A 14,478-nucleotide genomic window follows, 5' to 3' on the forward strand; every position below is an offset into this window, starting at 1 on the left:
GACTAATCCACCAAAAAAATAATTCCCATTCGTACAGAATAAGGTATATTATACCTTAACATGTAATAAATAAAGTTAATTTTGATTTTATAAGTCAACGTACGTTACTTTGTGAGCGTTTTCTCACGGTTAACCTTTGACGTCCACCGACGGCTTTGTTTTTGAAGTTATAAGATTTCATAACACGATCCCTGTGCGAATATAAAATGCTGCTGAGATCGGTCATGGCTTCGTGTTTACACAACTATTCACATATTGCTTGATAGTTATTTATTCTTTAAGGGTTAACGCGCGTTTTATACCAAACTATAGTATCCACATCATATTAGCTATAGGAAGTGTTGGACATAGACCTCCTTCGTAGATTTCAAGTGAGGATAGAAGCGGTCTGCATAACGTGTTTCAACAACTTTGGGTTTTTATGGTCACTCGTCTCCCTATCACCTTGAGACCGAGATTTTACAATAATTATTTTAACATAGAGTTTTATTTTTCTTCTCCTGTTTTATCCCCCTTATGATCTCTCATTCCCTCTTCTAGGCTTCTTCGCAACACACCATTCCTTTTCGTTCTTATTTTACACACCGGTACAATTGTTTATTTATACTATTCTATAGCTATTTTTTTTCAAGTTTTATTTTTAATTCTTTTCTCTCAATTTACTTGTAGTATTTTAGAAAAGCATGGCGTCAACCATCTTCACTAACTACGGCTGTAATATTCCCTAGCTCTATATTTCTTCATTATATTTATCTTTATTTCTCAAACCGTTCTGATACCGCGAAAAACTGTGATAGTGCATAGTTTGGTTCACCGTTGGGTCATGGATGTACGTGAGACTAACCTTGAATTTTTGGTACTTCGAGAATCCTCCGTCTCTCGTGAACATTTGTACCAGAACTGTGTCCAGTACGACTTTGCGGAGCTATAGGTCAACTTGACCATCAGGAAAAACCTTATTAAGGTTTCTATCCACCTTCTAGGCGAAGTTTTTTTCTACTCCGAAACCGTAAGGCAACAGCGACGATCTGCTATGTGACCTATTTACTATCACTTAAACTTGGTATCTAAACAAGCATCCAATTTTCATTCTTCTTCGGATTTCCACATTCTTGGTTCGATTAAAAAGAGAAATCTCTTTTTATGAGTACCTATACAGCTATTGATATCGTGTAAATTCCCATTATTTCTCACAAAATAATATTACGAACTTTTCACTTCGACCCCTTTAATGTAATTTACATTTTCTGGATTTGACGTTTGACTGTTTTAGAGGTGCAGCTCTCGAAAGGCACTTAATCTGCTCCAGGTGTTTAGTTCTCCAGGTTTTAAGTCTTTACTTTAACTAAGCTTGAGGGCTCCCTGGGGAACTCGAGCATAGTCCGCTGCATAATTGTGTCCGGATGTGGACTTCAAAAGTCTTTTTAGATGTCTATCGCTTTTCTCACGGCCCCTGTCCGTCTCTATTGTTAGCAAGTGATTGTAAAACATCACATCTACGACCTCCAAATTTTAATACCGTGTTTATAATTTGCATTTTAAAATGTTTATAGTTTTTTACACTGTTTACACTTTTCATCTAGTTTTGATCTCACTGTAATACTAGACTTGTATTCTGAATTATTCCAACTGTCATAAATTTGATTATTCATATCTAAATAAGCGAAGACATAAAACAGTTCGTTAAATTTTCTTATTATATCGTAAATTAATCTAGGTAAATGTTAACTGTCATTAAAATATAGCGAAATATGATATCGATAAATGTGAAATATCCAGAACCTGGGCGATAGCTATGTATGTTGTTGTGAATGAAGATTTTGCTATACAAAATCATGCTTTATACTCGTGAACAGTGAGAAAATTGTAAATAAAACACCCTAAAGGGTATGTCAAATAAAATATAAGAAATGTGATGTAAAAACTATTGTAGAATGTAATTTTTTAGGTATATAAATTTTAACTGTTTTTACCTATGAGAAAAATTGTATTAAAATGAAATGCTGTCGTGACTCGCAGCTGGGAGAAGTAAGATCCGTATCAAATAGCGGCAATACCTCTCCCAACTATCAGTGCTCAGTAAACGCGAAAAGAAAAACATATTCTAAGCAAAACACCCTAGCGATATAAATTAGGATTGTTAAAAAACGTACTTTCCCGTAGGCCCTGGAGGTTGGGTAACTTAAAAGAGGTTTTAGGCTAAGCACCCTTGAACTCACGGAAAGTGCAAATGCTACTTGAGTAGCAGTGTAAGCTAGCTTTTTATGTATAAAAGTAAACTGTGGTTTATCTAGTTTAAATGTCTTCGTGTGTGTGACCTGCTATCAGTAATATCTATTAAGAGTACACCCATCCCCGATTTACACGGTACTTGTTTTACACGTTTTCGCTTTTACACGGTTTTTCGAAATAAGTTTTTTTTTTGTTTTTATCGCACTCTACTAAATGCTACTGTGATTGAACACGTATGCTGTGCTATTCCACGGGGAATCCCGAGCTTATGTGCTGACTTGGCTCATTATGAAGAAGTTTACAAAGATCTTACAAAAAATTCGTAACAATTGTTAATAACCGATTTTATTACCATCTCTCATAATGTAAATATTTCTGTTTCAAACATCGAATCAGCACAAATAACTTCGAGTAATGAAAGTGAATTCGAACCTTCGATTCCGAAAAAAATAATGAGAGTAATTTCTGACAGTGATAAAGGATAATAAAATACCTTTGGTTTTATTTTTCGTTCTTCTCTTTAATGTATATTGTAATTAAATAAAAAAACGGTGTTTCCGTAATATATTAAATATTTTAATTTGTCAATGCATTTTATTTTTATTTCTGTGTACATCTAAAAATATTGAAAAAAAAAATCACAACTGTTAAATAGCAAAAATTATGCATTTTCTGCAAGTTTTTCGATTTACACGGTTTTCTCTTGAAAATTTTTAATTTTCTATTTACACGTTTTTCTCAGGAACGTATCTACCGTGTAAATCGGTGGATAGGTGTATTGCGTTCTGAAATGTTCATCCGCCTACGTAATTACGTAAAGCATTCCGATATCCAATGCACGCATACAGCTACGCAATGCTGCGTCCCGTGTGAACCGGGACCGGAATCATTAGAGCATAACGATCATGTAATATAAATTCCTTTTCAGTAAAGACCCCCCCCGTCATCTTTTGTTTTACGCTCGACGACGCCATAATGGACAGTATTTTTTTTTTAATTTACGATCACACGCTTCGCTGGATTGTCACAGTAGTGGTTTTTATGCGCCACGGGGCACTAAACCGGAAGGTGCGAAAAAAGTTGCAGATTTAATTTACGATCGATAGATGGCGCTGTTTTCAAATGTTCGTCAATTAGTGAAATATTATTAAAAAGAAAAAAATCGTCAATAATGTTACGAGGATTAATTTAGATAGTAATTATTAATAATAAAAATTGCTTAGGCTTTAACTCTATTTGATACTAACAACACTCTCTCCTTCAGTTGAAATAAATAATTAATGAAATTGTGTAATTAAAACGGAAGATATATTATTAAACATATACAAATAAGTTTTAATTTATTATAGACTGTAATATATTATGATATTATAATTTCTATCTACTAGTCCATAATTTTTAACGACTTTGGATGTGTTATTTGTCGAGTAAAATAAATTTTCATTTTCCTGCTCTAAGCTAACTGACTTGTAAGTCAATATTTTTAAAAAATGGTTATTTTTTTATTGTCTTCAATGGAATGGTTTTGTAATTGGCATATAAATAAAATAATTATCATCGCCTTACTTTACTTTTCACTTCTCCAACAATATTACTGTAATGAAAGTACTATATTGACTATAATTAATTTTACCTACAAGAGATTGTTCATATCTAGTTTTATCATTATAAAGACAGTTTAATATTGTCTTTTGTGTTATTTAGCTATTAACGTACAGATATAAGCTTGCATAATTATGGCAATTAATTTAGGTACTATATTGGCGTGCCTATTCGAAATAAATAAATAAAATTTTAACAGATGCTAGTTACATTGTTTTACCCCCACCATCGGAGCTCATCTCGTGACCGCAAAGTATTTTTCCTATCATACTTAATTAATCACTCCGAGATAATTTATCTTATCGGCGCACAGATTGCGGAGGTTCTCATCAATTCTACCTCTGTGTTGTAGACGTGAGGAGTGCTTGTTGCTGGAGGGGTTGGTGTGACGTCACGTAATGGCGGCGCGGTGGCTGTGCTTCTTTGTCCTCTTTGGGCTTGCGTTTGCTCAAGGCCCCGAAAAAAGTAAGTAGCTTTTTCTATTATCTGTACTTTTTGACATTTTGATATTATTAAATGTCAAAATCCAAAAATGATTATTTATAAATTATATTCTTATCATAGTTTTAGAGTGTCATTGTTATATTAATATATGTAATATTATACAAGCTGTCCCCGTCTGTTTAGCGAATTTAAAGACCGCTCTCTCAATCCCACTGTAGGTTCAATCTTAAAATTCTTTCTTAGCTGACCTTTACTTGGCAAATAAAATATTCCTTCCAAATTTCAAGTCTCTACGTCTTATATTTCCTGAGATATCATGATGAGTAAATAGGTCTGACACGAATCTGTAAAAATATATACATATACATAATATTTACTACACAAATGATGCACTTATATGTGAGTGAATCTATCACAGATTAAAAAACTCGTTTGTCAACCGATTTCTAGTTAACAGCAAATAGCACATTGAAAATAGAATAACTGGTTTTTTTTTACGCGAAACATCTGTAATTAGTAATAAATTTTATTTTAAAACACTTTTTATACATTTTATGTATAATGGCGAACCTAATACAGATGGCATTCTCTGCCAATTAACCGTTGGAGCGGTGTAGAGATAAAGTAATGAAGGTAGGTGAAACAAGTTATTACCATAAAAGTCAAAAAAGTAAATTCATCAATAAAGATAAAACACCTTATGTAAAAATACTAATGGCTATACCATAATATATGTATTTAAATATCTACATATACTATTTATATAAATATAATAAATAATAAAATCCATCTATCGTGATGATTCCGTTAGCTTGTCAAGCGACAGCTTTCAAATCTTCGCTTTGAATGAGCAACGACTGTATATCCTAATATCATAATAATAGAACAATGAAATAACCATTTGAATTTATTTAATGCTATTTTTAGATATAATCTCCATTTTACTAGCATTATTCATTCACAGACATGAAAACTAACAATTTCAAATACAAAGTAATGAATGTTACGTAACTAGCGTTCGTGTAAGAACTTTGAACTGTTTATTTACCACAAACACATAATACGCACGAAATGTAATTTGAAACTTCTGCATAAATAAATATAGATTGTAATTTTATTACCAAAAGAAAATAATTCCTACGCGTGGTTCAGTGGTTTGCATTATTAACAGGCTGTTATTTTTGAATGGTTGTAGTCTAACAATCAAGAAAAGCCTTCAAAAAAGGCTTATATAGCAACAAACAGAAAAGCTTACACCATTGGCGTTTACACAGGTAGGTATATATGTAGCAAAGACGTAGTGAATTCAATTCCCGGAATATAAACTAATATAACTAACAGTTTTGTATATTTATTATATAGGATTGCCACTGCACACAATTTTCCAGAGGATGGGCAACAGAGTCTCTAATGGCACTTTGCGATCGCCAACTCGCCTTCTAATCATGCCGATTATAGTATATCACTTCGTAAATATCTTATGCCTTGCAGTGAACGTACTATAGTATGCAGTAAACAAGTACACGTCCCCGATTCCAAGACGATAAGGTAATCGCATCGCCAACCCGTCCGACCCACTTTATTTTAAAAGGCGCGTGCGTAGCGATGATCGACATAACTGAAGCGACCCAAATAACCCAAGACGCACTCGCAATATTGCCAAATACAAATAGCAATTCAGACTACGTTATCATTCTATTTAAATAACTAAAGAAATTCTATTAATCTATTTACCTTGTAATATTTGCATTAAACTTTATTTTTTTGAATGAGAAACTAGCACTTGCATATATGTTACCGTGACTGCATTGTAAAATCGCTTGTTAGTTAAAAATAATTATTGTAGGGTTAACACGTGTTTTGTAACTAGCCGGATCACGTCTTATATTTGGCACTTGGATATCTACTAGATATGTGTCTCTCCCATAGATTTTAAATAAGATCGCCTGGAAGCGGAAAAGGTCAGTCCAACTTTTAAGTGGACTTTTTTAATGCCTTCATTTTTGGGACCTCTGTTTTAACCCCTATCATGAGTGGACAGGGTCTTTATTTACTTAATATTTTTTTTCCATACACATCTTTCGTCCTTCTCAATGTATTTTATTACTTACTTACTCCGCTGGCTCAGTAACCCAAAATGGTTCTTGGCCTCCGAAGCGAGAGACTTCCATTTTCCTATATCTTGCGCCATCGTCTGCCATTGGTTGACATTCAATTCGCGCAAGTCTGCCTCATAGCGATCGATACAGCGATACCTAGGTCTACCCACTGGTCTTCGACCCCTCGGTTTTTCCAGGTACGCTAACTTCACACTCCGATCCGATCACATTCGCGCCAAGTGACCAAGCCAGCGGATTCGTTGAGCTTTATATTCGCCAATGATATTTGGCTGTGCTACTAAAGTCTCAATTTCGTCATTCTTTCGGAGCCTTCTGTATTGCCTTATGTATTTCATTCTTTCCTCTAATAAGGCGTTATAAACTACGCCAGCCAATCCGTGGTCAAACTGCTAGACCGGCGAGCTTTGTCGGTTTTCTTCGTCCATATACAGGTTCAAAGTTCTGTCAGTAACTGCTTGGTTGACTGTGAACTTACTTATGGGATTTACAATGAGAGGTCACAATTCAGTGCCTTATTAAATCATTTAAATCACACACCTTAGTCTTAAGGTTGATTATTAAAAATTTGTTGTTGAGGGTAGACGAGTGTTGTTGAGACTACTGACATCACTCCGTTAAGGTATAGTTGAAGCTAATTCTTCACCGTCATAACAATGTGTTCAAAGTACTGCAGGATCAAGGTGATCATCGTTGTCCGTCAAACAGCAAACACCGGCTGTATAATTGTTCATCATACGGTGGTAGCAATATCATGTCATAAGTACTCGTACGTATATTACACAGACGAGACTCAAGATGCGATCGCAACATTCATCGATGTAAATACGGCAACCATCGCACAAATATTGGCGTACAACTTGAGGACAATATGGAGTAGGGATAAGGAAGTAGTCGCACGAAACGTAATCTTAAAAACAAGATATTGTTAGGACGTCATCAAAATAAATTAAGAGACGTACTTTTTTTACTTAAACACTGTAACATGCAAAAATGTAAACAAAAAAAGAATCTGTAAATGTAAAAAACAAAGGCACGGGCTCTAATGTCTGTGGAACATGGATCATAATAATAAAAAGTAGTTCAGCTTCTGAATTTCACTTATATATTAGACTTCGTCACTCTTTTTGAGAATTTGAACTAATCTATCATTAATCAACCACATTTGTATTATTTTATCATTTAGAATTGTCCAATTCATTACAAAAATATAATTAATAAGTAAAACAATGATAAAGTTACACAATTTCCTCTAAGACTTAATGAAATGATTAAGTGGGCGGGCGGCAAACGGAATTTTACTGTGCAAAATTGTGAAAAATGGTAGAGACATACACTAAATTTATAGTTAAACCTAAAAAATAATTTCTAAAAATACAATTTATGTAATCAATTTTATTTGAATTGTATATATATGTAATATACATAAATATATACATTACACGCTGATTATACGGTAGACGCGGCATATGTAAGTCACCCACCAGGTGAACCAACGATATCGCGGAAGTTGCTGAACACGGGTGCGCTTGCGCAAGTCCGGTCACCATTTTTTGTGGAGGCCTATACCTTGCAATGAGCGTCTAGTGGCCAATATAATGATAAAAATGATAATATAAATAAAATGAAATACCATTATTTAGTTATACCGTTTTAATACATCTGCTCCTGATGTTCATTTCTAAATAAATAGAAAGAAATATAACACATTAATAATAGAAGCAAAATTAGACACGTACACTACAAAATTAGTATCTCATTTAGTTATTAATTAACAAAGATCTTAATTTTAAACTAAAAAATATGTACCGTATTAATTTCCGTTAACAAAAATAGGACAAAACAACAACGCCGCGTTTTAATAGAATCGATTCGACCATATCGATATTATCTACCGATACATCGATTCTCTCTAGTCGAATAATGCCGAAACTGGGCCGAACACCTTTTTCTAGCACGAAAATAATAGCCGTAATAGCTTTTTGATAACATTAAAATTACTTTACGACATTGTTTCTCAAAGTTTAAATGATTTTCAATACAGGTGGTTTATATACCGACATTTTATAAAAAAAAAAACCTATGTAGGTCCACAGGAATAAGATAAAATTTATTACCAGACGAGATCGTCGCTTCTCTTTGCTTCGCCATTAGATTCGAATCCGACCGTAGCAAAATAATCATTCTCAGCTCAGTGAAAGGTAATTTGATAGGCCACTTCTGTTTTTACCTCATTAACTAAATTACTCCCATCGTTACGCATCCGATTAATTAAAAATATTCTAATTTTTAGTCTCAAGTAAACTAGAAAAACATTTATTTCTTCCTAGTACTATTCTATCGACATGACTCTCTTTGTAACCAAATAAAATTAGGCTTTCGATTGAATAGACTATCAGACGTCCTCTTTGAATCACTCACACTATCACTAGTGGACTTGAGAGGAGTCCAATTTGATAGTAACTAGAATCAAATTGATCTCTTCTAGCTATGATAGCTATGATTATTCCAAACGCATTTTAGCGACAGTTTTTTTTTTAATTTTACGATAATTTCCCTAGATGTCTTTAATACTGTTGTTAGAGCAATTAATTCTGAAACTATATGATCATTAAGAATCCCTGGTGATGTAAGAATTTTTTAATTTTCTTTTCGTTATCGGAAGAATTTTTATGATCTAACGATTTTGTAATATCTATATTTGGAAACACATAATTTATATCCTTATAGCTTATTTTACTAGCTTTGTTCTTTATTACAAAACACCACTATGTTTGTCCACTAATATATATTAACATAATAAGCCTTGTAATAGTATGTACGCAACGGCTAGTCGATTTATGAGGTAGATTGCTTAAGATCGAGGAGTAAGACAAACATCTATTCTCAAGTATCTCATGTGCGTCTTGTCAATCACACTCTCCCTTCGCTCGCATACAATACGCGGTGAGTGACATTTCCATGCATACCATAGGCAACCTTGAGTAAGATAAAACCTTTAGGTACGCAAAGCAAACATCGCCGGGTAAACATTTGTAACTCAAGCAAACACCTGATAATAACATCTAAATATAATTATCTTTTGAATCTAAACTAAGTGCTTTACCGTGTACGTGGTAGACGGTGTAAGGTGTTCTTAGATTGATGGAATCAATACGTCTGTTGTTATATAACTTACATAACGAACAACTCTTTTTTTTTTTTAAAAAATCGTCTGAATACATCATATTCTTACGAAACAAAATCAACTGTGTTTGCTTTTTGAGCATTTCGACAGTCAGCCATACCTCAACTGCTGAACATAGGTCTCTTTCATAGATTTACAATAAGACGGGACGCGGTCGACAACCATAGTTTACCAACGACTGTAATAATATCATCTGTGCACCCTATGGGTGGATTTCTATTTGGGGCGCTATTTGTTCTGCATGCTATATGGCATGCCCACCACCACTCGAACTTGCCAATTCGCTGGACTATATCGGATATTTTCGTTCATCTACGGCTCTCCACATTCGTGTTTCGATCTAGTAAAGAAGTTCCAAGCACAGCTACCTCCGTGGCTCAATTACTTTCTTCTTCTGTTTCTTCTTTTCAGCTGGTGGACGCCCACTGTACATTCGGCGACTTTCCATGACCTTAATTAAAACCCACGCCGCGTCTATCGACTCTTGATCTCCACTCGCGAAACTTTCGGCCCTAGAAAACTAGATCGAATTGTTGAATGAAAGAGAAGCAAGATACATATTGTGACTAATGAAAGAAGAGAATGGAAATAAAAAAAGAAAGATGAAAAAATTATTAATAAAATAAAAACCCTGTCGCCAACCAGATAGGGGTAGAAGGAGAAGTACCCAATAGCGAAGACTTCATTAAATAAAATAAAAAAAAACGTTTCGGCCCCAACTGTCACCGGTTGCACAAATGTGCCCCTTTAAACGAGTTCTTCTGCAGAATTCCTCATTTATGTTTCTGATCTCGCAGCGAAACTTAGAATATAGCCCTCTCTATTACTCTTCGGGTGACCTTGGCCCTTCTTATGAGGTCCGTCGTAAGTGACCACATCTCGGATCCGTATGTCATCACCGGTAACACACATTGATCAAATACCTTCGTCTTAAAACATTGCTGTATTTATTTTACACTTAAATAATTTAGATGGAATAGTAAACTGAATTCCATTTAAATTGTATACATTTTCAGTCGTTTACAGATAAAGAATCACGAATGAATTTCATGTTCGAAAAATTCACAAGATTATCTTCCGCATTGCGCAGAATTAGTCTCGTGTTTCGGTTTGAATTGATTATGACATGCGATGGAACATTCATTAACATCTGTAGCCATTTAAGAGAGATCTTAACAATGCGTGTAGATTTTTCACTGGTTACATCATTAACCATTGTATTATTAGGAAATTTTAATACATGACATCTTATAATAATAGCATGACGTCCTTGTGATGGTTTGTTTGTTTTTAAATCATTAGTTAATGATGTAAGTTAGTTTTACTAGTGTGATAAACGCTATACCCGTATATTCAATCGAAGATCAGATGCGTGCTCAAGCTATATCTCACCTAGACCTGCTAATCGTGTATACCCCTATGTTTCTCTATTTTGACGTCACTGTATCGTGATAACACGTCTTTATTTATTAACACGAGTCGTTGGTTTTAAAAGAAATTTATAAATATTTCCAATTATTAATTCAATCATATTAACTGTCTGAATATTAAGTTAAATTAAAATTAGGCCTCTATAATAGTAATAATTGCAGTGTGATAGTATCACCAATTGTCAAGGACCTGTAGAAAGCGTCTGGCATTCAAGGTCTTGAAACGACTTTAACAACGTCATCTGTTCGACCTGGTGAGAGGACGATTATTTGCCGGGCCGTGGTAATAACTTCAGAACCTAAGAGCCCCATCGGTCATCGACAACCCACCGCAATATGCAGTTGTTGTCAGGAGTGATAAAGTAAAAATGTATTGTATTGTTACAGGACGAACTGGTAACGTTTGCCATGTGGACATGGAATGTCCAGACAACGCCTTTTGCCGGCTCAGCAGTTACTGCGTGTGCAAGGATGGCTTCGTATACGCGGCCGTCAATAGTACTCACAAGGGTTGCTTAAAAGGTTAGTTTTTGTAAATCAAGTCTTTCATTCTTCGTTTCAGCTGAGCCCACTGTAACGCATAGACCTCTCTCAAAGATTGTCACGGTGACTGGTCTTGCTCTGCTCGCATCCAGCGAGTTATCGCGACTTTAATCCTGTCATCGGACCACCGAGGGGGGGGGGGAGGCTACTTACACCGCGTCTACAGGCTCGTGGTCGCCACTCGAGTACCTTTCGGTTCCAATGGCCATCTTCCATCCATCTTCAGATGAACAATTCTCTATGCTACGTTGGTGATTTTAGTTCTTCTGCGGGTCTCATCATTTCTGATCCATTGCACTCTGCGTTACCTTAAGCCTTCTCATGTATATCATATTCGGCAACACACATCGATCAAATACCTTCATCTTCAAACGTAAGCCTTGCGTTATTCTTACATTATTCCCGTTCATCCTAACTATTTTATTAATAAGACAACCATTTACACCGAAAACCTGAAATCGAAAAAGATAACTTATCAATACTTCACGGTTTAGCTATAAAAATAGTTTTCGGAATAAAATTAATACGTGTTTTTTTGGTGAATGGAGACGTCATAAAAATGTCTCATATTGAAAATAACTCAAAACCTTATTAAATAATTAGGAATTGCTCAATCTTATACCATGGACGCACAGACCTCGGCCCGCCGGTCGAATACCGGTGGCCCGCAGACAGCAAAAATAATACTCTCGTATATTCGAAAAATATTGAATTCTATTCCAGAATAAAAACAAAAATTTAATTACCTACACTTCTGGCGGCCGGCCCGCCATCAGTTCATGATTTTCCCGAGTGGCCTCTAGTCTTAATAAGTCTGTGCAACCATGTATTATATCCTTATACTTTCTAGTCTCACAATACGCGAGCACTGTTGTGGTAAACTGACTTATATTACCTCGCACTTAATAAGAATTGACTTTTTCAGTGACCTTGTAGTTGGTATATGTTCAGGTCGTCGATTGTTTCAGTTTGATTGCAATTCGCACTAATAAAATTCACTCAAAAAAGTAACACACAAAAACAGGTTTGAGTGTTTAATATATTAACCAACCTGTTAGTCTCCTTTGAGCCGTAGAAAAACAGTTATGCGGAACGCGATAAGACCGCTATTTGCGTTTCTGTATTGTTATTTAAATGTTTCTATATTATGTTTATTTATAAATAAAGTTATAAATGAACCAATAATGTTAACGCTTATAAATCGTGATAAATAAATTATATAAAATATTTTAAGTGCAAAGTTAAAGGCAGTTAAAATATTTTCTTTTGCCTTCTGTCTTAATACGTTTTAAAAAAAAAGTGAATACTATTTCCCGCCATTATTCTATTGTTGACGTGTCGATCTAAAAAGTGAATGAAAGAAAATACACGGAACATTTTTAAGTTACATTAGAAATAGGAAAATAATGGGAGAAAGTTTTTTGAAGATTGCGGATTAAAACGACATTAAATACAAAATGGCCCCAACTTTTTAAGATAGCACATTCATGTAGCAATTTATTATATATTTAGTTCTATAAAAATACCACTGATATATAAAAAACGCAAAAAAAAAAACTGTTTTTTCTACCTAACAACTTACACAAATCTTCATCTTAAAATCCAGTCACCAATACCTTTAATTTGTAATTCGATTGTTTTTTTCTACTATGATTCTCTTATAATTGCAATTTAGCTTCAGCTAGCTATATTCAAGCTAAGTCACTCAAAGAGACATGTAAATGTCTATGTTTGGGATTACTCTATGAGATCGAATCAAGAAAAGAGCGGAATAGATACTGCTGGAGCATTGAGAATTGAAAAGAAGATTGAAGGTAGCTATGTTAAGGTCGATAGATGTAGGGCGCTTTTAATCAATTAAGGTTTTATTGTAAATTTATTGCAAAGACTTATATCTAGCAGTGTACCTATTGTTGATAATTTATTTATATGATACTTTGAACCTTTTGTAGTTAATTTTGTACGTGAGGATATTACCAGTCCACTGCTAGATATAGATCTAGCAGTGGACGTCTTCCTCTTATGATAATGGTGGTGATGAAAGTTATATGAAACCAATTAATGTTAAATTCACAGAGGCTCGTATGGGTGAGGAGTGTGTACAGCACATCCAATGCCACTCGACAATGGGAGTACACTCCGAGTGCGCGGCTGGTGCCTGCGCGTGCGCTTCCAATGCTCATCTAGAAGACGATCGCTGCTATGAATCTGCAGGTAGTTCCTTTAACCCATAGTCTGTTAGTATTAAGATAGTGTCACGTTATTATCCATCTTAGAAATGCTCATTAACTAACAGAAGATCTATTAATTTTCAAAATTGACAATAACTACATCTGTACTATCTTCAAATAGTCAATATAAACACGGCTTTCTAATTTACTATGATCTAACAAGGGTGGTCAAACTGCTTGGTAGTCAGAGTCATTTGATTTCATAAGTAACATGAATTACATTGTACTTAACATGGAAATAATTCGCTAAATAACCTAATCCAAAACACCGCAGATTGTTCCACTTGGAGCTTGAAATTGAATAATGTATATTATTACACCTTGCTTTAGATTAGTTTTAATACAAACTATACTTCTTTTTAGTGATCGGAGACCGATGCGTCGTAGACCAGAACTGCTATTTGGGAGAGAAAGGTGGAGAAAGACAAGCATTCTGTGTGAGGGGTTACTGCACTTGCCAACTGCAGTTCAGCCCCAGAGACAACGGAACTAGGTGGGTATTTCTCCTTTTTTTCTCACACCATATACTTAAAATTAAATTACTTTAATTAAATTTAGTTTACTTGAAATTGCACACACTGCTATTTCATTTTTGACTTGACGTTGATTTATGGGACAATGATTAAATAGACATCTTTCAGGAATTTCAAATACGAAATCGAAAAAACCTATACACATGTTCGACACTATAC

At 34.6% G+C, this 14,478-nt stretch overlaps 1 protein-coding gene across 2 annotated transcripts in view; it reads left to right on the plus strand.

The window, feature by feature from the left end:
- The window catches only part of LOC137929481 (prion-like-(Q/N-rich) domain-bearing protein 25), a 42,359-nt gene that overhangs the window by 23,974 nt on the left and 3,907 nt on the right, over window positions 1-14,478 (plus strand). For both annotated transcript variants that reach the window (XM_068772450.1, XM_068772451.1), the window contains exons 2-5: window positions 4,187-4,299; window positions 11,400-11,534; window positions 13,632-13,769; window positions 14,150-14,279. In XM_068772450.1, the coding sequence (XP_068628551.1) occupies window positions 4,233-4,299; window positions 11,400-11,534; window positions 13,632-13,769; window positions 14,150-14,279 (470 nt within the window). In that variant the 5' untranslated portion in view covers window positions 4,187-4,232. The remainder of the gene's footprint in view (window positions 1-4,186; window positions 4,300-11,399; window positions 11,535-13,631; window positions 13,770-14,149; window positions 14,280-14,478) is intronic.

This window comes from Battus philenor, unplaced genomic scaffold (genome assembly GCF_028537555.1).
Source record: "Battus philenor isolate CCGP_79_NKW_IND1 unplaced genomic scaffold, ilBatPhil1.0.hap1 SCAF_5, whole genome shotgun sequence".
In the NCBI taxonomy this organism is placed as follows: Eukaryota; Metazoa; Arthropoda; class Insecta; order Lepidoptera; family Papilionidae; genus Battus; species Battus philenor.